At 44.0% G+C, this 24,225-nt stretch overlaps 2 protein-coding genes across 3 annotated transcripts in view; one reads left to right on the plus strand and one right to left on the minus strand.

Annotated features, from left to right (window-relative positions):
• The first annotated feature begins 413 nt into the window (after positions 1-413).
• On the plus strand, positions 414-14,499 carry PPP1R3B (protein phosphatase 1 regulatory subunit 3B). The gene is made up of 2 exons (XM_007961677.3): positions 414-534; positions 9,351-14,499. The coding sequence occupies exon 2, from the start codon at positions 9,376-9,378 to the stop codon at positions 10,231-10,233; it is 858 nt and encodes a 285-aa protein (XP_007959868.1). The 5' UTR covers positions 414-534; positions 9,351-9,375; the 3' UTR covers positions 10,234-14,499.
• Positions 5,314-24,225, minus strand: part of ERI1 (exoribonuclease 1) — a 137,012-nt gene continuing 118,100 nt past the window's right edge. Inside the window, exons 7-8 of one of the 2 annotated variants that reach the window (XM_007961680.3) lie at positions 23,811-24,049; positions 5,781-5,797 (exon numbers count right to left, since the gene is read on the minus strand). In XM_007961680.3, the coding sequence (XP_007959871.3) occupies positions 23,834-24,049 (216 nt within the window). In that variant the 3' untranslated portion in view covers positions 5,781-5,797; positions 23,811-23,833. Of the gene's footprint in view, positions 5,798-23,810; positions 24,050-24,225 lie in introns of both variants that reach the window. The other variant, XM_073017937.1, reaches the window with a different exon arrangement.

Here is a 24,225-nt window from a genome sequence, read left to right on the forward strand (position 1 = left end):
TGGGCCCGGCTGCGACCGTGACCCGGGAGCTGCGGCTGCGGCGGCTGATCCCTTTGCCACCTGTTGTTCTGGCTTCGAACCTAGCACAAGTTCCCAGTCCCGGGTCCCGACAGGTCTGGAGACGTCTCCAAAGTTGGGTAGTGGGGTTTGGAGATTAAGGACAAGCTGCTTCGTCTCTCTCCGGGCCTTAGTTTCCCTATAAAACGCGAGGAAATAGAGTTGGTAGGCTCTCAGGCCACCGAGGCCGACAGGACGATCCCCGTCCCGGGCTGGCGGAGGCCAGGCGGCCGCGCGGGGGTGCTGGTGTCGCGCTGCTTGCTCGGGCCGGGGTTGCCCCGCTGCCGGCCCCGCCCGGGTGCGATAACGGGCTCCTCCTCCTCGTCGTCTTCCTCCCCCCGCCAACATCTCCGGGAACCCAGCCCAGGCCCTGCCTCCCGGACACACCGACGCTCACGTAGTCGCCCTTGCCACAACCCTGCGGGCTCTCCGATGCGGCGAGCGAGCTGGGGAGGGGGCTTCTCTGCGGCCCAAAAGGTGGGTGCCGCGCGAGGCCAAGGAAGCTTGTAGGGAGGTTGGGGGCGGAGTGCAGACCTGGCCGAGCTGGACGGAGGGCACAGGGTCGGAGAATAACTGGTGGGATCCTCCAGCCTGGAGAGCACTGGCCTGTTCCTGCCTCCCTTTGGAATCCAAAAAAAGGGGTGTGGAAGGCACAGTAGCTGCAAAAGAGGGAGTGGGGGCCGGTAATGACGTACTGGAAGATTTGGGGGCCTGTCAGAGCATTGTTTTCTGAAAAAGAGGAGAAAACAGAGGAAAGGCTGGACTTGGGAACTTGGAGACTTGGAAGGTGTTGGAACCTGTGGTCTGAGTGGCGGGCCCTGCCTGGGAGACCCAGGGTGCAGCAGAAGAGACAATTAGGGCTTTGGACTGGGAGGAAGAGGAGGAGAGGAGGAAATGGTTCCTTGGGCAGAGTTGTCCAGGAGCCAAAACTAAAGTGAAGGCAGCTGGAGGACTTACCACAAAAGTACAGTTGAGGTATTTAGGGAAAAAAGTTAGTGGGAAGAGACGCGGCACCAGGCGTCGGTCGCAACATACAATGTCAGGGCCAGCAGGGACCTTGGAGGGGGACCTCAAGCCCAGAGCCGCTGAGTGACTCGCTCCAGCAACAAAGCAAGGTGCGGGCATTCCTAGCCTAGTGCCCTGTTTTCCCTCCTACGTTTTCAGACGGCAGGGGCTGTGTCATTTGAACTTGCCTCTTTCCTAGAATATGCAACCTCATTCACATATCAAGATTCTTTGGATGATGGGGACAGGATCAAGGGGTACAAGTAGCCTTTAAGGCTGTGAATAGGGCCCCATGGTCTAAATATAAGGGGAAAAGACGTGCACTCTCCTCATGCTGGATCACTGAAACTTTTTGGAAGGGAACACAGAATTAATTGTTGGAGGGAGGTAGATGGCCATGTCTTTAAAAATGAAAATTATAACCTGGTTGTGAATGTTTACTGAATGCAGTTTGGCAGCTTTCAGTGTTCCTGGTGGGTTGCTTGTGCATCTGATTTTTTTGTTTCTTTATTTGTTTTTGTTTATTTATTTTTTGGGGGGGGACGGAGTCTTGCTCTGTCGCTCAGGCTGGAGTGCAGTGGCGCGATCTCAGCTCACTGCAAGCTCCGCCTCCTGGGTTTACCCCATTCTCCTGCCATTCTCCTGCCTCAGCCTCCCGAGTAGCTGGGACTACAGGCTCCCGCCACCACGCCCGGCTAATTTTGTGTGTGTGTGTGTGTGTTTTAGTAGAGACGAGCTTTCACAGTGTTAGCCAGGATGGTCTGGATCTCCTGACCTGGTAATCCGCCTGCCTCAGCCTCCCCAAGTGCTGGGATTACAGATGTGAGCCACCGCGCCCGGCCTTTTTTTGTCTTTTCTTATCAGAAGAGAGAGAGAGAGAGAGAGAGAGAGAGAGAGAGAGAGAATGAGAGAATGGAGGGGATGTCATGGCCCTGATACAAAAAAGGTTTCCTCCCTATGAAAGGTACAGCCAGAAAGTCAGTAGGCCAGCTGCCTGAAACCGTGAAGGTCATGGGCTTATTTTCTGTGCGGGTCTGTAGTTATCACCATGGCTGTCTCACCTTGGCCAGCTGTCTTGAGAAGGTGTGTTGTCATGAGTGGAACAGAGAAAGCATTTATGCAAAACTATCTCCATGATCTGTTAGGGTTTGCCCTGTCTTAGCCATGAACACTGAAATCTACCCTCAAGCATGGCCCAGTCCCTCACCAGGGAAACTGATCCCTGAGCTCTGAGGCATCTCTATGGAAGCAAGTGTTTGAGAATTCATACCTACCTGGGAGCAGCACTCATACACTCTTGTTCCTCTCCTGCAACTGGTATCAGATCCTGAATCCTGCTCTCATGGTTCAAATGTATGTCCATAACTTCTGGTTCTTTTGTTTTCCCCTGGCCAACGTTGGTGAGTCATATTCCCTGGCCTGGGAAAAGGATAGAGCTGGAGTAGCCAAAGAGTCTCTCAGGAGAGGAGGCTGGGCTGCAGCCTGGTGCATCCTGTGTTGGAACCGATCATTTTCATGTCATTTGTAAAAGAAGCACCTGTCCAGGTGCCGTCTTTTCAGGAACTTAATATTACCTTGCACATCTCAGTTGCTAGGAGTACTTCTGAATGGTGGCAGCCATCCCTGTCACAGTCTGCAGGGAGTTCCTGAGCAGGTCAGGAAAGCCTACACCAAACCAGCATTTTGGTGTGCTGATTCTTGGAGAATGACCCAGTAAATAAAAGCTGGAAGCTATCTGTGGGACAGGCCAGGTGACTGACAGTCGAGTCATACCCCAGATTGAGGTCACACGGTTAATGTCCTCACCTGCAGTTATGGTGACACACAAACAGAGTGAAGGGATTCTAGACTGGGGTTGCTTGTGCAATGTCCCTGGGGTAGTAGTCCTGCAGATAATCTTGGGCCATCATAACCTTACTTTTGCCTTTCATGGAAGTATCTTGCAATAGCAATTTGACTCCTGCAAGTGCCGGCAGCATTGTTTAATTAGCTCTGGCTCTGACTGGAGCCTGGCCTTTCCAAGCTGGACTTCTGCTTGTTCTTACAGTTTGGTGATAAAAGGGATCTCAGGGGCAAATTTATGCCTCTGGGTTGAAACAGTGAAACTCTACCAAGGTCTTCAGCTAAGTCTCTTCAGCCTGCAGGATTAGAACTTGGGACGCTGGCTCTAGTGGGCTGTAAGTGTGTATATTCTTTGATCCTTTTGCTTTGGAATTCTGTTTCCACAATATCTTGAGAGTTTCCAAGCCTTTTCTAACATGCAGGAAAGCACGTAGGAGGTTGGTTTGCAGGCTTGTTGGAGGTGCAAAGAGAACTTGCAGCTGACCTGTGCTGACGCAGGTGAGGAGGAAGCTGTGAAGAGGAACCCCTCCTCCCTCAGTTTCACACCCAGATTTTTCAGGATGGGTAGAGTGGGGGTCACTGGGATGCCAGATATAGCCATTTGTTTGGTCTTTATACTTACTTAAGAATGAGGCTGGGTGTGGTGGCTCATGCTTATAATCCCAGCACTGTGGGAGGCCGAGGCGAGCAGATCATGAGGTCAGGAGTTCGAGACCAGCCTGACATGGTGAAACCCCATCTCTACTAAAAATACAAAAATTAGCTGGGGGTGGTGGGACATGCCTGTAATCCCAGCTACTTGGGAGGCTGAGGCAGGATAATCACTTGAACCCAGAAGGCAGAGGTTGCAGTGAGCTGAGATCGCGCCACGGCACTCCAGTCTGGGCAACAGAACAAGACTTCGTCTCAAAAATAAATAAATAATAAAAATGAGACAAAACAAAACAAAAACACTACCTGTGTTAAAGTTAGAGCTGAGGGTATAATTCCAACACAGTTTTGCAAAGGACAAGAATAACTAAAATTTAGATATTTTGGTAAGTATAGGATTTTTTTTTCACATTGAACCTGTTAGTCAATCCATTGAACCTCTGCAAACCTGCCCTGCCTAATTTGGTCAGAACTTTCCTTTCCAGAACAGTTACGTGGGTATAAGAACAGATAATTGAAAGCAAATTTGCCCTTAACATTTTCACTAGATTGATTTTATTAGAGGGGAAACAGTGAGACAGATATCCTTTAAAATGAATGTTTAAGCACCTGCATTCTGGCCATAAGTTATTGTTTTATTTGGTTCTGAATATGTGTATTTCTCTGACTGACCATCTGTAAGTGCTTCTTGCATCCCAGGGAAGTGCTGTACTTTTGGAAAAATGGGGTCAAATCTGATACGTGTTTGTCCTTTCACCCTTTTTCTTTACATGTTTGGTTAATCACAGTCAGAGGGTGAAAATGAGAGAATATCTATGGAACTGAACCAGTGGTCCCAGCTCTTTACAGAAGACACTTGGCATGTTGCCTGTCACTTCTTGGGGTGGCCATGGCTGCTCGAGAGTGAGCTCCCCAACACGTTATCACACACCTACACCTGTGCCATAAGGAGGGGGCTAGATTGAGAGGAGATAGGTTTGGGGACTCATCCAGATCCTGTGTTCTGTGATTCTCAGACTTGAGATTTTAATCCTAGTTTTGTCACTCATTTCCTTAATTTAGTCCATTGAAACTGTCAAATCAAAATATAAATTTGCCATGGTAATCAGAATGATAAAAAGTGCTCAGACTTTGGGAGGCTGAAGCAGGAGGATTGCTTGAGCTCAGGAGCTTGAGACCAACCGGGGCAACATGGTGAAACCCTGCCTCTATAAAAACTGAAAAATTAGCTGGGCACAGAGGTGTACACCTTTAGTTCCAGCTACTTTGGAGGCTGAGGCGGGAGGATCGCTTGGGCCCAGGAGTTTGAGGTTCCAGTGAGGTATGATTGCACCACTGCACTCCAGCCTGGGCAACACAGCAAGATCCTGTCTCACAAAAAAAGTGCTCAGCTTTAGTGAGGCAATAGTGTTGGGATAGGTTTTTGGCATATCTTAAAATGTTTGAGGATTTTTTAGGTTCATTTTGTTCTGATGATAGATGCAATATTATTTTAGAAAATATAAGATAATATAAACCAGGAAACCAGAAATTCCTGAAATCTTGTCACCTAGGTATTCTGATTTTAAATATATCTCTAGTCTTTTTTCTCCGCATTTACATAATACAGTTGACCCTTGAACAACATGGGGTCTAGGGGAGCCTAGCCCCCACACAGTCAAAAATCCATATATAACTTTTGACTCCCCAAAACCTTCCCTTCTAATAGCTTACTGTTGACCAGAGTCTTACCAATAACATCGAGTCGATTAACACGTATTTTGTATTTTATATGTAATGTATATTGTATTCTTAAAGTAAGCTAAAAGAAAATGTTAAGAAAATCAAAGAAAAGAGAAAGTATATTTACTATTCATGAAGTGGACGTGGGTCATCATAAAGGTCTTCATTCTCATCCTCTTCACATTGAGTAGGCTGAAGAGGAGGAGGAAGAGGAGAAGAGGGGGTTGGTCTTTGCTCTCTCAGGGGCGGCAGAGGCAGAAGAAAATCAGCATAGGCCGGGTGCGGTGGCTCAAGCCTGTAATCCCAGCACTTTGGGAGGCCGAGATGGGCGGATCACGAGGTCAGGAGATCAAGACCATCCTGGCTAACACGGTGAAACCCCGTCTCTTCTAAAAAATACAAAAAACTAGCCGGGTGAGGTGGCGGGCGCCTGTAGTCCCAGCTACTTGGGAGGCTGAGGCAGGAGAATGGCGTGAACCCGGGAGGCGGAGCTTGCAGTGAGCCGAGATCCCGCGAGACTCTGTCTCCAAAAAAAAAAAAAATCTGAGCATTAGTGGATCTGCAAAGTTCAAACTCATGTCATTGAAGGGTCAAATGCATTTTTTCACCACAAGTCTAGTTTCTACGTACAATTTTATCTTCTCTCTCTCTATATATATAGACATAAATATAATTTTTTCATTTCATTTAAATCTTTTTTAAAAATAATGGCTTTAATGATGATTATAAAATTATATCACATGGGCTGGGCTTGGTGGCTCCTGCCTGCAATCGCAGCACTTTGGGAGGCCGAGGCGGCGGATCACCTGAGGTCAGGAGTTTGAGACCAGGTTGGCCAACATGGTGAAACCCTGTCTCTACTAAAAGTACAAAAATTAGCTGGGCGTGGTGGCAGACTCCTGTAATCCCAGCTACTCGAAAGACTAAGGCAGGAGAATCACTTGAACCCGGGAGGTAGAGGTTGCAATGAACCGAGATTGTGCCATTGCACTCCAGCCTGGGCGACAGGAGTGAAACTCTGTCTCAAAAAAGGAAAAAATAATAACAATAAAAATAAAAGTACATCATCACATGGATGTGGTACATTTGATTTAACCAGGCACCTGTTAATGGTCATCTAGGTTATTTTGTCATCTTTTTTCCGCCTATAATGTGGCATTGAACATTGTAGTACCTTCACCTCTATGTGTTTTTAATTCTTAGGATAAATGTCTCTGTGTGATATTAGAATAAAAAATGATAAAAAAAAATTAGAAAGGTCGTGCCAATTTAGACTAATGAAAATATTTGCATCGGTTGGGCACAGTGGCTCATACCTGTAATTCCCAGCATTTTGGGAGGCCGAGGTGTGAGCACTGCTTGAGTCCAGGAATTCAAGACTGGCCTGGGCAACATAGTGAGACCTCGTCTCTACAAAAAAATGTTTTTTAAAAATTAGCTGGACATGGTGGCTCGTGCCTGTGGTCCTGGCTACTCGGGAGGCTGAGGTGGAAGGACTGCTTGAGCCCAGCAGGTGGAGGCCGCCATAAGCCATGTTCATACCACTTCACTCCAGCCTAGGTGACAGAGTAAGACCCAATCTCAAAAGAAAAAAAAGAAAAAGCTTGTATTATCTTTTAAATTTTTTTCCTAATTCAATAAATAAAAAACAGACATTGTTTCTCATCTATACTTCTTAAGTTAATAATAAGGTTGAACATTTTGCATATTTATAGGCCACTGTAAAATTTTTTTTCCTGAATTTTCTATTCACGTTCTTTGCTTATTTTTCTATGTGGAATATTTGACTTTATTGCTTTGTAAGAACACTTTACATATTAAGGTATTAGCTCTGCTTCTATGCTTATTGTAAAATATTTTCACAGTTTGTCTTTAATCTTTTTTTGTTTTTACTTACCTTTCCTTATAGAAAATATAGTTTTTGTTAACTCAGATTTATCCTCGTTTAGCATGATTCTGTTTGCTTTTTATTCTTATAGAGCCAATTTTTTACTTGGGGAAAAAAAAATATTCACCTATATTAAAGGCTTAAAAATACTAAATTGCTGGTTGTTTTTATTTTATTTATTTTTATTTTTTGAGACGGAGTCTTGCCCTGTCGCCCAGACTGGAGTGTGTAATCTGCACACTGCAACCTCCACCTCCTGGGTTCAAGCAATTCTGCTGTCTCAGCCTCCAGAGCAGCTGGGACTACAGGTGCACACCACCATGCCTGGTTAATTTTTGTAATTTTAGTAGAGACGGGGTTTCACCATATTGGTCAGGCTGGTCTCGAACTCCTGACCTCAGATGATCCACCTGCCTGGCCTCCCAATGTGCTGGGATTACAGGCGTGAGCCACCACCCCGGCCTGCTGGTTCTTTTTAAAAGAACGGTATCCTGACATTTAAAAACCTACCATAAGCTTAATGAAAGCAGGTTTGTGTCTGTCTTCACTATTGAATCCCAGTGTCTTGCTCGATGCCTGGCATATAGGAAACACCCAGTCTATATTTGTGGGATGAGTGCATTTCTTTTTATCAGATTATAGCAAATATAAAGCCACAATGAGATGTCACGTCACACCCGTTAGGATGGCTATTTTCAAAATGACCAAAGAAAATAAGTATTGGCAAAGACGTGGAGAAAAGGGAACCCTTGTCTCCTGTTGGTGGGAATGTAAATTAGTACCAGCCATTATGGAAAATAGTAGGGAGGCTCCTCAAAAAACCATAACTAGAACTACTATATGACCCGGCAATCCTACTACAGGACATATATCCAAAGGAATTGAAGTCAGTATATCGGAGAGTTAATTGCACTCTTATGTTCATTGTAGCATTATTCACCAAGCCAAGATATGGGATCAACCTAAGTGCCCATCATTAGATGAGTGAATAAAGAAAACATGGCATATAAACACAGTGGAATACTATTCCACCTGAAAAAAGAAGGAAATCCTGTCATTTGTGCCAACATAGATGAAACTGGAGGATGTTAAGCAAATTAAGTCAGACACAGAACGACAAATACAGCATGATCTCGCTTATACGTCGAATCTGAAAAAGTCAAACTCATAGAACCAGAGGGTACAATGGTGGCTACCAGAAGCTGGGGGTGGAGGGACTGGAGAGGTATCCTTTGGCCAAAGGATACAAAATTTCAGGTAGACAGGGAGGAATAAATTCAAGAGCTCTAATGTACAATATGGTGCCTATACTTAGTAATGATATGTTATATACTTGAACATTGCTGAGAGTGGATTGTAAGTGTTCTCACTGCAAAAAAAGTGTGATATACTGCATGTTAAATAGCTCGATTTAGCCATTCCACAATGTATACATATATGGAAACATGTACACCATAAGAATATACAATTTTTACTTCTCAATTAATAAAGTGTGGGTAGAGAGGCTCACACCTGTCATCCCAGCACTTTGAGAGGCCAAGGCAGGAGGATGGATTGAGCCAGGAGTGCGAGACCAGCCTGGGCAACATAGTGAGACCTGTCTCTACAAAAATTTTTTAAAATTAGTCAAGCGTGGTGACTTGCGCCTGTGGTCCCACTTACTTGGGAGGCTGAGGTGGGAGGATCATTTGAGCCTGGGAGGTCGAGGCTGCAGTGAGCTGTGATCACGCCACTGTGCTCCAGCCTGGGCGACAGAGCGAGACCCTGTCTCTAAAAATACGCAAATAAATAGTGTCTATCTGTGGAAGACACCTTTTTAGTCATATAGGTTTGGGAAATCTTAAAACAGTAATATGCCCTTTTAATTATCCTCTGTGGCACATTAGCCAACAGAAGGCCCCAAGAAATGCTGACCAAAAAACCTACGCATCTAGTTTTAAAACTGGTGGGTTTCTTACTCTTTTGTTTGTTTAAACCTTGAACCCCACCCCCCAACTCGTCCCCCGCACAGCATAATCTTCCCTCAAACCCGTGTTGTGCTGGAGCACACCAGAGTTAATCCTGACCTGTAGCCATGTGGGCAGAGATAAAAGGAAATATCGTTTGCCAGCCCCTGCTGGAATGATGCCTTTACACACCTGTCTGATCTGATCGCTCTGCTGTTTTCTTTCTTCTCCCTTTCCAGGGTTCTAGCCTATTCATCTAGCCCCATGATGGCTGTGGACATCGAGTACAGATACGACTGCATGGCTCCTTCCTTGCGCCGGGAGAGGTTTGCCTTTAAGATCTCACCAAAGCCCAGCAAACCACTGAGGCCTTGTATTCAGCTGAGCAGCAAGAAGGAAGCCAGTGGAATGGTGGCCCCGGCTGTCCAGGAGAAGAAGGTGAAAAAGCGGGTGTCCTTCGCAGACAACCAAGGGCTGGCCTTGACAATGGTCAAAGTGTTCTCAGAATTCGATGACCCGCTAGATATCCCATTCAACATCACCGAGCTCCTAGACAGCATTGTGAGCTTGACGACAGCAGAGAGCGAGAGCTTTGTTCTGGATTTTTCCCAGCCCTCCGCAGATTACTTAGACTTTAGAAATCGACTTCAGGCTGACCACGTCTGCCTTGAGAACTGTGTGCTCAAGGACAGGGCCATTGCAGGCACTGTGAAGGTTCAGAACCTTGCATTTGAGAAGACCGTGAAAATAAGGATGACGTTTGACACCTGGAAGAGCTACACAGACTTTCCTTGTCAGTACGTGAAGGACACTTATGCTGGTTCAGACAGGGACACGTTCTCCTTCGATATCAGCTTGCCCGAGAAGATTCAGTCTTACGAAAGAATGGAGTTTGCTGTGTACTACGAGTGCAATGGACAGACGCACTGGGACAGCAACAGAGGCAAGAACTATAGGATCATCCGGGCTGAGTTAAAATCCACCCAGGGAACGACCAAGCCCCACAATGGACCGGATTTGGGAATATCCTTTGACCAATTTGGAAGCCCTCGGTGTTCCTATGGTCTGTTTCCAGAGTGGCCAAGTTACTTGGGATACGAAAAGCTAGGGCCCTACTACTAGTGACTGCGGGTGACAGGGCATGGCAGAGCTGCCGCAGACAAGCCTAGCTCTGCTCACTGTGCAGTGGAGATGGAAGGCCAGGGAGGAGCAAAGTGGAACTTCCATGAGGCCCAGTTTGGGAAAACAAAAGGATCCTCTTCACTTCTTTCTTAAACCAGCAAATCCAGCCAGGTTCAGATTACACAATTGGTGTCTCCCTCAAAGAAGCGGTGGTGGCTGGCACGCTTGGGCACTGTGGCAGCCACGAGAGTCTGTGCAGGTCTGTGCTGGAAAGGGTATGGATGGGAACCAAGCCTGTGCCAGTGCTGATGAAGCTGAAGGAGCTGATGAAGCTGGAAGAATCTCTGCTCTCCGCTCAGAGGAGAGCAGAAAAAGCCGCCCCCAGCCACCTCGCGTCGGACCCTCACTGTTCGTCGTGTTCATCTTTGGGTGCTCTCTGCCAGCCAGGCCTTTCCTGCAAGCTGCTGTGCTTCCCCGTCCACGTGTACCTCTGTGCTGTGACACACGGACCTGGCGCGCGTTTCCAGGGCAGCTGCAGAAGAGAAATGGGATTGGCTCTTGTTTTCTGAAAGTTCATCTTTTGCATTTTATGTTTTTTCCACAATTGATCTGACGTTCAGGAAAAGATAATAAAGGCAAAATAGTTGGTGATTGAGATAGGCATTTCCTCCCTGCTCTTCTTGACCCCACAGATATATTCCAGCGGAGAGCAACACACCAGTCATCGAAGCCCACCGGCTCCTGTGCGGTGGCGCAGATTGCAGCATTCTGACGAGGCAGGACAGTCATGAGTGGGGACATTTTCCACTTCTCCTCTTGCCTTCTAGGGGGAGCTTTCTAAGTCCCCACGTTTACCCTGAATCACCGGAAAAATCTGATTTTTCCCTGGAAAGCTCAGTGACAAGATTTGTTTTAACTTACTTGGCTGGTTTCATTCTTTATGAACGAATTTTGGATCTCCCTTCCTGAAGCGTCGTCTTCTCTGCTGTGTTTAGGACATTTGATTTGCAGATCCAATGTCTCCTCAAAACCTTCAGAAAATGGTTTTATCCTGACTGTGATTTACAATATCTAGAACACTTTACCAGCACCCAGGGACACGGATTTGGGTGTTCTTATTTATGGTGTGTATGCAAAGGGATAGGGGAGAAAAACCTCACCCAAGTTCTTACAGGTTATTTTAAATGTTTGCCAACTCTGACATTTCAGAGATTCGTTGTTCTTAACCATATTGGACTAAAGTCTGTTGGTTAGTGCTGTTGTGAAAGAGACCTCCGGGGCCGAGTGTGGTAGCTCATGCCTGTAATCTCCGCACTTTGGGAGGCCACGACGGGCAGATCACCTGAGGTCAGGCGTTCAAGACCAGCCTGGTCAACATGGTGCAACCCCATCTGTACTAAAAATACAAAATTTAGCTGAGTGTGATGGCAGGCGCCTGTAATCCAGCTACTCGGGAGGCTGAGGCAGGAGAATCACTTGAACCCGGGAGGTGGAGGTTGCAGTGAGCCAAGATCATCATGTCACTGCATTCTAGCCTGAGCAACATAGTGAAACTGTGTCGCAAAAAAAAAGAGAGACCTCTGGGACAATCATTATCAGATAGACCCCAAACCTGTGATTTTTCTTGGGTAAGATTGGTGTTTACTTAGGGGTGCTTTAAAAATATATTTTTACATGTATATTTGTAGGAAATTGGGTTTTTTTTTTTTTCTTTCTATTTTTGTTTGTTTTTGGAGTTTGGTTAAATGATTCTTTTATTTGCTGTTTTGCCTGATCTTACTAAAGTGAAGTTTTCCTAAGGCAAGCAAGAAGAGGAGTGGAAGCACAGTTGCCTGGATTTGGAGGCACAGCTGTTAGGCTTTTCAAGCTAAGAGTCTTGTGCTTGGGTTTTCCAGAGTAATTTGAAAAGACCTCCCATCGGTGGCTTTGTACATAACCAACAGGCAGCTATTGAGTGCCTTGGCTCCTAGAGTTTCGTGGTGGGGTTAGGTTGTTTTTGTTGTTGGTGGTGTTTTGTTTTTGTTTTCATTTTTGAAGTTTAAGATGCCTTGACTTTTTAAATACTCTTAAATGCTATTCAATGTAATTCTTATTCCTAAAACTGGCTGTTCTTAGCCTGAATTCTAATGCTTTGTTTTTTGTACCTCTCCCAGGTGGGTAACACTCTAGGATCACATGATAATATAATTTTAGGGGAAATCACACTTTTACCTTACGCTTTTACTGGGCAGAACCATGTTTTATGTAAACATACCAGATATCGGGTAACAGACAGTACTTTAAATGTTGTAAATTTGGTGATCAGAGCTATTAATAGCATAAATCGAACTTAAATGCAATAAAACTGATGTCATGTAGATCCTGAATTTTACTTTGCATTAAGAAGGGCCCTCCCCACAATGCAGGAAAGGCACAGAGTGCACTGGCATTGACATGTTACCCAACTAAGGATCATTCTGTGTTCATAAGAAAAAGGCCTGCAGTGACTCTGTTTAATAAAGTCAGTTGAATTTGATCTAATAATGATCTTAAGACATTCCCATGTCAAAATTTGAAAAATGATAATTCAGTGATAACTATCTCTTCTAAAGCAGCCATAAACCCTCCCCACTACCTGTCTTTCTCCCAGCTCACCCTGGCTTTTTTTGCTAGGGGCGCTGGTTGCAAGACCCCAGCCAGCACACCTGGGATGCTCACCCCACCACACAGTTCAGAAGGCAAGTCCTCACCTGCTCGCAGAGACCCTTCTTCTCCAATAAAAGACTCTACTTGCCTGACTTTCCTCATCAGGGCTGTCATTCAGTGATGTATGGGGGTCTGAAAAATACTGCTTCAAGCTGGCTTCTGTTTACCACTCGCTCTCCTGCTACCCTCCTGCCACAAACAGTCTTTTTCCTTTTGGCCCAGTTCTGTCCCATGAAATTCTCAGATGGCCTCAGGAGCTGCACTGATGGCTTCTCTCCTTGTTTGATAGCTCTTCATCAGTAGATAAGCCTACACACTTCAGAGGGTGACAGGTTCCTTAGCTGGAGACTTCACTGCAGCCTAACTTGTAGATTTGCCTTCAGACAGCTCTTGGTTATGGTAACAAGTGACCCTTGAGTCCCAGAATCTTTCCCAGGTTGCCCCAGAAAGACCAGCCACCTGGCACAGGTGCAGCTGTCCGGGAACAGGGAAGCAACTGCATTTTTGTTGTATATTTATTCCCTCAAGTGCCCTGCAGAGCATTTGCCAGCTGGGTACAATAAATAAGCTGGATTATATACAGATAATTAATAAATAAGCTTTCAGTATCTCTTGGAAGACATGAAGCATTTGAGTGGGTTTCTTTATTTAAAAAAATTATTGTTCTACTGGAGCTGGTGAGAAATAATGGAGGCGTGCAGTTCTCCAGAAATTAAAACAATTTCAGAGGCAATGGTAGAATTTAATTTACCTCTAAGATTTCATTTTAATGGTGGTAAAATACGATACATTTTTAGAAGATGTCAGTTTGGAACTGTTAGGAGATTGCTTTGTGGTTTTGATCTTTTCAAACCGTTTTCTTTTTGACAAAAGGCATTAGTTGTAGTCACATGGACATTAAATGGGCCACATACGCTTATCAATCAAGAAAGTGTTCATTTTTTTTGGAACTGCCCATTTTCTGGATCTTCCCTCTCAATGGATAGGGGATGAAAACCTTGGTTGCCTTTTATTTGTTTCCTCTTCTAAAATTTCTCACCTGAATGTAGTCCTGGGAGAGTCCCGATCACATCTCTCCTGACATGTTCACTGAAATTGGAGACAAGAAGTTACATGGATAATGGGATCTTGCAGGGTCACACGAAGACAATTTGGCAGCTTATCTTAATTCCTGCAGTGAGACAACACATCTGGAACTGGGAAGGACAGCTGTTGTTATGGGCAGTTTTTCCTGGTCATGGCTGTAAAGCTCTGCAACCCACGTTGTAAAGCTGTGAATGTTTTCGGTCTTGTTGACGAGTTTTTAGACTGCTGGACCTCTGAGGGCTTTGAGAGCGCAGCTGTGAGGATGTTTCACTTGTACTTCAATGCGAATGTAGAACCAAGGACTCATCTTCATTTTATACCTAAAAGTGCCTTGTCAAGAAATTTCTGCATGTTTTAAAAGATAAATATTTTTGTACACAAAGTTCAAGGGGAAATGCACTTTAAAAATCCCACGAATGGATGTTTTTTTGTGTGGTATGAGAGGTTTGTTTGTATCTCAAGAGCAAAAATGTAATAAAGGAAGACAAAACAAAACTGAAACTGTCCTTCTATTCTTAGAGCCAGAGTAAGTGGAGTAATATTTCAAATTGATATGTTTCCACATATCGATCTTAGGTTTCCAAAGAAAAAGCTCACAGTCAATGCCTCAGTTAAAGGTGCAAGGCAGAGAGGAGATAATTGCTTTTTTTAAGTTGTCACAGCTTAGCTGAGAAGGTAAGTTTTAGGGAAGAGATACAGGAGCTACTGTTACTCTGCACCCATTTTTAATCACCCTAGGTCACAGGCATTCTTACCCTGTCATTTGCACTTGAAGTCCAGTGCAGACAGATGTATTCAAACAAAAGCAGGAAAACTGTAAGTGGCTATTACAGCTTTTAACTGCTTGAGCAAACAAACTAACCAGCAAAACAAAACAGCCCCTGATAGGTAGTGGATATTCACCCAAAGTGAGAAGTGAGATTTCCAGAGCTGCTTTTTTTCCAAAGTTCAAGACAAGATGCAGGCTGGGAAATTGCATCTTGAAGTTCCATGTCAACAAGTCGTCTGCCACCCGGGGGAAGTGGGCGGTGGCTCTAGTGGAAAGGTAGAGTGTATTAAAGTTTAGCAGCTAGTGTGCAGATGCGAAAAGTGAGCTCCGTACATAACTTTCTCCAGATTTTTATACTCTGCCCACAATTTGCCTTCACATGCGGTTTTAATAATCATTAATCGTAAGTTGTGAGACCAACACCTCAGGGATGTCTGGAATAAAAACAACATGAGAAAAAGAAAAACACTTTTCTAGAGCAATGTCCCCAGAATGGCAAATGTCCACCTCTGAGTAATTCAATTGAACATGTACCGCTCGGCTTCCATATATGAAGCAGTGCCAGGTGCTTTTCCCCCAGCTCCCACAAAGGACATTCGCATGTTCTGAGTAACGCCTCTGGTGCGCATAGAGAGCCACTGGAAGGTACTGGAATTCAAGAAGTCTGGCTTCCAATCCAAGCTCTGCCACTGACCTCTTCGGCCTCCCATCTCCTGTCAGTGGCTCTACTAAAGAGGCCCTGAGCATATTTAGTAGGAATAAGGTAACCAGGGGCCCTAGCAGTGCCCTGAATGCTTTTGAGAGTCAGCCAACATGTTCATTTTTAAGAGGTTTCTAAATATAGACTCTCATAAGAAGCACCTTGTACACTATTCGTGTCCTCTCCAGGAATCACGCAAGTGAATCACATTCCAGACACTCGCTCAGACTTCATCACATCCTCAGTGACTGGGCTGGAAGAAATGTCACAGAGCTCTCTTTTTATGGGTAAAGAGAGGAAGGTGGCTGGGTACAGTGAGCTGGGCTGACATCTGTAATCCCAGCACCTTGGGAGGATCACTTGAGGCTAGGAGTTCGAGACCAGCCTGGGCAACATAGTGAGACCCCATCTCTTAAAAAAAAAAAAAATTAATAGCTGGGTGTGGTGCCGTGTCTATATACCAGCTATTCAGGGGGCTGAGGCAGGAAGATGACTTGAATTAGGAGTTCGAGGCTTCAGTGAGCTGTGATTGTACCACTGCTCTCTAGCCTGGGCAACAGCATGAGACTCTCAAAAAAAAAAAAAAAAAAAAAAAGAGAGAGAGAGGGAGGGAGAGACAAAGGCCCTGAGTGAACTTCTTCTAGTCCAGAGCCCATCAATGACTGAGCCAGGAGAATGACACAGGTCTTTTTTTCCAAGAACTGTCCCTGTGAACCAGAAACAATCTCACAGAACTGAGAGACCAAGATGGTGATTCTCCAAAGTTGTCCCTCATGCTGGAGAAATACAGTTTCCAGGAGAGGAGTGAACAAAATCATTTTTATACAGGGAAAGTCACATCCCTCCCAAGGGCTTCCTCAGTATGTACCAGGACCACAGACCGCGTAGAAGTATGAAAGTTAGAATGAAATGATGTGGGTCTCTGAGGGCCTGATTAAACCTCAGGCTAAATTGGTGGAAGGAAACCACCAAGGAACCGTAGCTACCGGGGCATTCCAGGAGAGAGGCAGAATTCTTGGCGGCAGTATTCCCTTCCACCAGAATAGAAACCCTCTGCGGCAGGGAAAGGCTTTAACTAAACCTCATTCCTTCTTATCACCTTCCCTTGGAGGAGAAGAGAGGGAATCTCAACAGATGCCTTTTGCTTTCTGCATGGGATTCTCTGGTACGTGACATGCTTGCATTGATGTTGTTCATTCCACAAACACTGCTTTGCCTCTCCAGCACTGGGCGGCCCGGCGTTGGGCCTTGGATTTGGCAAACGTCGGATGAGGATGCAGAATCGTCAACATTCTTTGGGGCCAAAGACATCAATAATGATCCAAGATCCCAGCCTTCTACCCAAAGCTGCAGGATCAAGTGGCCAGGTAGGGGGTCAGCAACCTTTTCCTGTAAAGCACCAGGTAGTGAATTTTTTTTTTTTTTTTTTTTTTTTTTTTTGAGACGGAGTCTCGCTCTGTGGCCCAGGCTGGAGTGGAGTGGCCGGATCTCAGCTCACTGCAAGCTCTGCCTCCCGGGTTTACACCATTCTCCTGCCTCAGCCTCCCAAGTAGCTGGGACTACAGGAGCCCGCCACCTCGCCCGGCTAGTTTTTTGTCTTTTTAGTAGAGATGGGGTTTCACCGTGTTAGCCAGGATGGTCTCAATCTCCTGACCTCGTGATCCACCCGTCTCGGTCTCCCAAAGTGCTGCGATTACAGGCTTGAGCCACCGCGCCCGGGCGTTAGTGAATATTTTAGGTGTTGTGGGCCACATGTGCTCTCTGTCACATATTTATTTTTATTTAAATACCCTTTAAAAATGTAAACACCATTCTTAGCTCGTGGGTCATGCAAAAGCAGGGCCTGGGCAGACTTTGTCCCTCAGGCCGTGGTTCGCCAACCCCAAGCAAGAGTCACATAGGAAGAGAATTGAGAGCTGACTTGCTGAAGTCTTGAGTCCGTAGGTTATTTTCAGCGGCTTGCTTTCTTTTCTTTTTAAGATGACCATATAATTTATGATCTAATCTGGGACGCTTTCGAGAATGAATAAGGATCCTTTGAGTTAGCCGGAAGCTAACCAGGGTATACTAGGAACACCTTGGGCAAAACGGACGGCATGACTGCTGTCCGAGCTCACTTTTCCTGGTCCTTCGGGATCTTCTCAGACCTCTAGAGAGCTCGGAAAGCCCAGGCTGGTCCTGTGCTGGGAATCGGTTCTGGCTGGATTGTGCTTTTCCTGGATGGGTTATCAAGGAGTGGTGATTTAGTCTGTGGTTTAGATTTGTTTGTATTGTTGGCTTTTCTTTCCTAATTGTAGTGCTGGTGGCCAAAAGCCCTCTGGAAATTTCAGCCAATTCACTCTTGACAGTAGCTTCTTTAGGAGGAAAGGGGTGATTCACGCTTTGGGCTTATTTCCTCCCAGTGCTTTTCTCCCACTTCTCCCCCATGCTCCACAAATTGAGACTGGCCAAGCTCCCGAGGAAGCTGCTCGTTGTGGACAGAGACATTGAGACTGGATCTTGCAGTATTCCAAAACCCAAGTCCCCAGAAAGTAACATCAAAGCGCTCCTAGGAATTTAACTAACTCCAGGATCTCAGCTCATCTTTCTCTAGCCCAGCAAGTTCAAGAGGTCTTCATTAAGCACCGCAGGAGACCCAAGAGGTAGAAATTCATCTCCGAAGTGCTCTCCCTGGACCCTGGCCCTGAAGTCCCCCATGCTTTCCTGGTGGCACCATGAGGGGCAGGCACACATGCTCTTCCCTTTCATCTCTGTTGCCTCCTCTGGCTGGTATTTACCATTACTCCCATGCTGAAGCTGGGTCTGTTATGCTGATGATCCTAACATCAGTGCTGAGGGGTCTTGCAAAGGTTTCAGGAAGCCCCGACATATCAAAGGGGAGCTCTTCACCACCAAAGGAGGGTTAGTTTTCCAGCATCCATCCAAACACCACACATCACCACTTGCACTGCTAGAGCTGATGAGGAAGAAAAACCAGTCACTGCTTCAGCCAGGCTCCCTTCCAGAGTCACCATGTAGATTGCCTTCTGGTCAACATCTTGGTCTCATCTGAACGTGGAATAACGCAGGTGAAATTTCACTAATTTTATTATTATCACACCATTTTATTACAAATTATTATATTATTAATTCTTCATCCTTAGTCAATTTATTGAACCTATTACTGAAAGAGTTCTCCAATTTTTTTTTTTTTCATGTAGAGTCTTGCTGTGTCACCCAGGCTGGAGTGCAGTGGCACCATCTTGGCTCGCTGCAACTGCCACCTCCCATCTCCCAAATATTTTCATAAGATCTTTTTGAACACTGCTTTGCACATTTGCTCATCAACTAAGTATTTGTTCACACAAATTTTCCAGGGGCTTTTCTCATCGATTGATCAATCACCTGACCACCTTGGGCTCTCATCGCTTCTATTAGTCACACACTATATCACACACACAGACTTTGAAAACAAACATTTTTCAAACAGTATTTTCTCCAGAAAAAAGTCCCTCTCACCCTGGTTGATTTTCCTGCTTTGAAATATCATGGCTTTGCCCCAAGGCTTCTGTAAGGCAGGACACACCCTGTCCTCCCTGGGCAAGCAACATTGAATCAATGACATTCTGCTGTCAGTGGCAGGAGCCAGAGAGACAGTGACAGGGGGCACTCATTCCAGCCTTCCAGGACACGGCTCACACCTCATCTCAGCCTCTGCACTCCCTCCCCAGACAGGGAATGCAGACGCCCAGGTCTCCAGCTGCAACCTCAGTTCTGTGCAGCTGAACTCAGACAGGAGCCGCTGGTGGTTTTCTAACATTTTATGAAGCCATAGAATCTGTTCTAAAACCAAATCCAATGTGAAGCCATGGACAAGTAGGTAGAAAACAGGCTGCCCGAGATAGAAATGGCACCCATTCCCCCTCCCTGAAGCATCTCCTGAGAGCCCCAGGGCCCCAGAAATATGGGTGCAAACCCTTTCCTTCCAACACAGGAATTCCACTCTCCTGCCTCCTAGGCTGATGAATGTGGTTGAAGGATATTCTATAGAAAAAGGCAAAAGCAAGTGAACAAGCAAAACCTCCATGGGAAGGAAATACAGCTGTGGACCCCAAAGTAAATGTGGACTCTGGTTATGTTTTCCTTCTGTTCTCAAGGATAATTATCATGTCCTTCCACACACACAAAATATTGGCTTGTTCACACAGAACCACACTTGAGCTGCCTATTATACATGTGCGATTTATATTTACATTCATACATTAAACCGCTTGACAGGGCAACGTCTATTCCACACTAATAATAACACATACAACAAAATTATTGTATGCCTTCATGGGCAAGGGTATGACTGGGACTAAGTACTCTACGGCAATGTAGAAAGAGAAGGCATGTCATTGTCACCAAGCCATTTAGAATCCTCCAATAGTTATTTTAGTCTTTGCCCAAATTATACATTTTTTACTCCATTTGCTTGCATCTAAGACCAGAGAGTCCTCACGTTTCCTTTTTAAAATTTAAACTGTTGTTTTGAAATAATGGTAGATTCACATGCAGTTGTAAGAAATAATACAGAGGGGTTCCATGTAACATTGACTCAGTTTCCCCCAATGGTAACATTTGGCAAAACTAGAATACAGTAAAATTGTTGATACATGGACTAACTATGATAGTGATGTTAATCCAGTCAGATATAATTTTTACCTTTTATTTTTTTGAGAGAGAGGGTCTTGCTGTCACCCAGGCTGGAGTGTAGTGATGCAATCATGGCTCACTGCAGCCTTAACCTCCCGGGCCCAAGCAATCCTCCCACCTCAGCCTACCAAGAAGCTGGGGCCACAAGTGTGTGCCACCATGCCTGGCTAATGTTTTGTATTTTTTCTTTTTTTAACATAAATGGGATTTTGCCACATTACCCAGGCTGGTCTCAAACTCCTGGACTCAAGCGACCCTCCTGCCCCAGCCTCCCAAAGTGCTAGGATTACAGGCATGAGCCACTGCTCCCAGCCCCAGTCAGGACATAGAACCACAATGATCTTTCATGTCCTTTATAACCACAGCTCCTCCCCTCTGCCTGGCTTTTCTCCTCCCCCACCCCACTCCCACCATGGTCCTTGACCCCTAGCAACCATGAATCTGTTCTCCATTTCTTTAATTTTGTCGGTTCAAGAATGTTATGTAAGTGGAATCCTACAGGTAAACTTTGAGGATTGACTTTCCCCGCAGCTTATTTCTCTGGAGATTCATCCAAGTTGGTCCATGTATCAACAATTTGTTCCTTTTCTTTGCTGAGGACTATTCCATAGTACAGATTAATAATATATTGATGAGCGTTTGAGTTGTGTCTAGTTTGGGTTTATTATGAATAAAGCTATTATGAACATTCATGTACAGGTGTTTGTGCAAATACACATTCTCATTTCTCTGGGATGGATGCCCAAGAGTGACATTTTTGGGTCATATGGCAGTCTCATGTTTAGTTTGATAAGAAACTACCAAACTGTTTTCTGGAGCGGCTATAACATTTTACAATGCCACCAGTAATATATCCAGTTTCTCTGCATCCTCGTCAGCTTTTTGTGTTGTCACTGTTTTTATTTACTTAGAGACAGAGTCTCACAATGTTGTCCAGGCTGAACTTGAACTCCTGGGCTCATACAATCTTATAGGTAAGCACCACCACACCTGACCACTGTTGTCACTACTTTTTATTTCAGCAATTCTGAAAGGCGTGTAGTAACATCTCATTGTGGTTTTAATTTACATTACCTCAGTGGTTAATTATACTGAACTTTTTTGTGTGCTTGTTTGCCATATATATATCTTATTTAGTGAAATTTACAAATGTGTTGTATTCTGAGTTAAATTTGATAAGGCGAGAGGTTTAGGTTGTGGTTTTTTTTTTTGGCCTATACATGTCCACTTACTTCAGTACCATTTGTTGAAAAGGCTTTCTTTTGCTAAGCAGTTGGAGATATTTACATAGGTTGATTTATGGGTTCTTTCATATTTATATAGGTTAATTTATGGTTTCTCTATTCTGTTTCAATTATGTATATGCCTATGCCTGAACAATACCATACTATCTTGAGTACTGTGGCTATATAGTAAAACCTAATATGAGGTAGAGTAATTCCTCACACTTCATTCTTTTTTAACAAGTTTCTTTTTTTTTTTTTTTTTTTGAGACAGAGTCTTGCCCTGTCATCCAGGCTGGAGTGCAGTGGCGCAATCTCGGCTCACTACAAGCTCCGCCTTCTGGGTTCATGCCATTCTCCTGCCTCAGCCTCCCAAGTAGCTGGGACTACAGGCGCCTGCCACCACACGCAGCTAATTTTTTGTATTTTTAGTAGAGACAGAGTTTCACCATGTTAGCCAGGATGGTCTCAATCTCCTGACCTCGTGATCTGCCCGCCTTGCCCTCCCAAAGTGCTGGCATTACAGGCATGAGTCACCACACCCAGCCCCAAGACGTTTTTAAATTCTAAAAAATTTTAAAAATTCTCATATAAACTCTAGAGTAATCTTGTCTCTGTCTACAAAAACTCTTGCTGAGATTTTGATCAAAATTGCATTACATCTGTTGATCAATTTGGGAAGAACTGACTTAAAATGTTAAATCTTTTAATCCATGAACATAGTATGCCTCTCCATTTATCTAGATCTTCTTTAATTTCTTTAATAAGCATTTTGTTATTTTCAGCACAGAAATCCTTCACATAAGTATTTCATTTTATTTGGAGTGACTTGTATTGTGTTCTAATTTTGGTTTCTGGATGTTCATTTTTACAAATAGAAATACAATTAATTTTGTGTGCCAATCTTATATCCTGCAGGGTTGCTGGATTCACTTATTAATTCTAGGAGTTTTTATAGATCACTTGAGATTGTCTATGTAGATAATCATTTCATCTGAAAATAGGGGCAGTTTAATTTCTTCCTTTCCAGTCTCCACACTATTCATTTACTTCTCTTGCACTCTTGCAATAGCTAGAATTTCTAGCACCACGTTGAATAAGGGTGGTGAGAGTAGACATCCTTGCCTTGTTTCTAATCTCAGACAGTTAGCAGTCTTTCAACATGAAGCATGATGTTACCTGTAGGCTTTTAATAGCTACTCTTTATCAAGCTAAAGAAGATTTCCTTTATTACTAGTTTGCTGAGAGTTTTTATCATGAGTGGCTGTTGGATTTTGTCAAATGCTTTTTCTGTGTCAATTGATATGACTGTGTGATTTTTTTCTTTCTTTGCAGTGGATTATATGGATTGATTTTTTAATATTGACCTAATAACTTTGCATACTTGAAATAAATTTTGTCATGGTATATAATTCTTTTAATATATTTCTAGATTTGATTTGCTAATATTTTGCAGGGATTTTTGTGTCTAAGTTGATAAGCCATATTGATCTTTTTTTTTTTTTTGGTATCAGTGTAATACTAGCCTCATAAGATGAAGTGGTACGCATTCCCTCCCCTTTTGTTTTCAGGAAGAAATAGTGTAAAATTATTAAATTTTCTTTAAATGTTCAATGGAATTCACCACTGAAACCTTCTGGGCCTAGAAATTTCCTTTTTGGGAGCTTTTAAATTATAGTTGAATATCTTTATTAGTTACAGGACCTAATAAGTAGTATTTTCATTAAATTTTTTTGCACACTTCCTCATACATTTGAGCACCCAATAAATATTTAATCAAGTGGTTTTCTCAGTGGATTTTGCAAAGACTATTTCTAAATTAAATGGGATATCACAATAGCTAATCATATAAACTAATTCTTAGTAAAATAAAATGCTCTCATCTACTGTGCAAAGTTCTTGTTCTGTTTTTTATAGTTTCTAATAGCTTTGATATTTTACGCAAGTCAGAACTTGCCTAAGCAAACATTTCATTAACAAACTTTTTTTATGTGTGATGTACTCTGGTATTTTCTACTCTATTCTACGTTATTTTAAAAAAATTCTGGTTGCAACTCATTAAATTGATTTCGGGACCCACTAATGGGCTACAACCTGCAATTTGAAAAGCAATGATTTAAATATTCTCTCATGTCCCTTCTACTTCATATACTTACCACTAAATGTGTCTACTGCTTTTTCCTCTTGACTACAACACAAAGCTTATTAGATACCTACAACACTGTTATTTTACAGTTTATTTTCAAATCACTTCCAAAGTAGATTTAAGATAGTTTATAATAAATGCAGAGTTTTGCTTTTAAGGTAAAAGGGAAAAATGAGACATGATGGAGAAAGTACTTTTCCACTTTTCAGGAATTAAAATAATTATGGAAAGAAAAGTAAAGTAACAGGAAATACAGGTGTCAAGTCACTTAGTCTAAATTACTTCTCACCGTACTTTGTTAAAAGGAGATCAGAATTTCAAAGATCAGAAGTGGTTGCTGAGAGTGGAACTGTCCAGTCATTGCAGCCCTCCTTCCATGGGACAAAAGAAAGAGGTCTTGGACAAATGTGGGACTCCTGTGGTCTGGAAGTAAAGCTGAGGTCAACAGACCATCTCTCCACCCCCAGAGCCTGAGCCTGGCTTATCCTCCTAGCTGGGAAAGCAGCAGCTGTAAGTGCTGTTTGCTGTTCTTCCTGTAATTACAAGAAAAAGAAAGAAGACAAACCTCACTGAGAAAGAGAGGTTTGAACTGTGGCCAGAGAACGGTCTTTCCAGTGTTATCACAGGACACACTTTTCACTCTGTTTTCCCTGTCACTTTGCCATCCTTGTGACATTTGCCTGTCACTTTGCCTATTGTTCAGGATGTG

Source organism: Chlorocebus sabaeus, chromosome 8 (genome assembly GCF_047675955.1).
Source record: "Chlorocebus sabaeus isolate Y175 chromosome 8, mChlSab1.0.hap1, whole genome shotgun sequence".
NCBI classification, from domain to species: domain Eukaryota; kingdom Metazoa; phylum Chordata; class Mammalia; order Primates; family Cercopithecidae; genus Chlorocebus; species Chlorocebus sabaeus.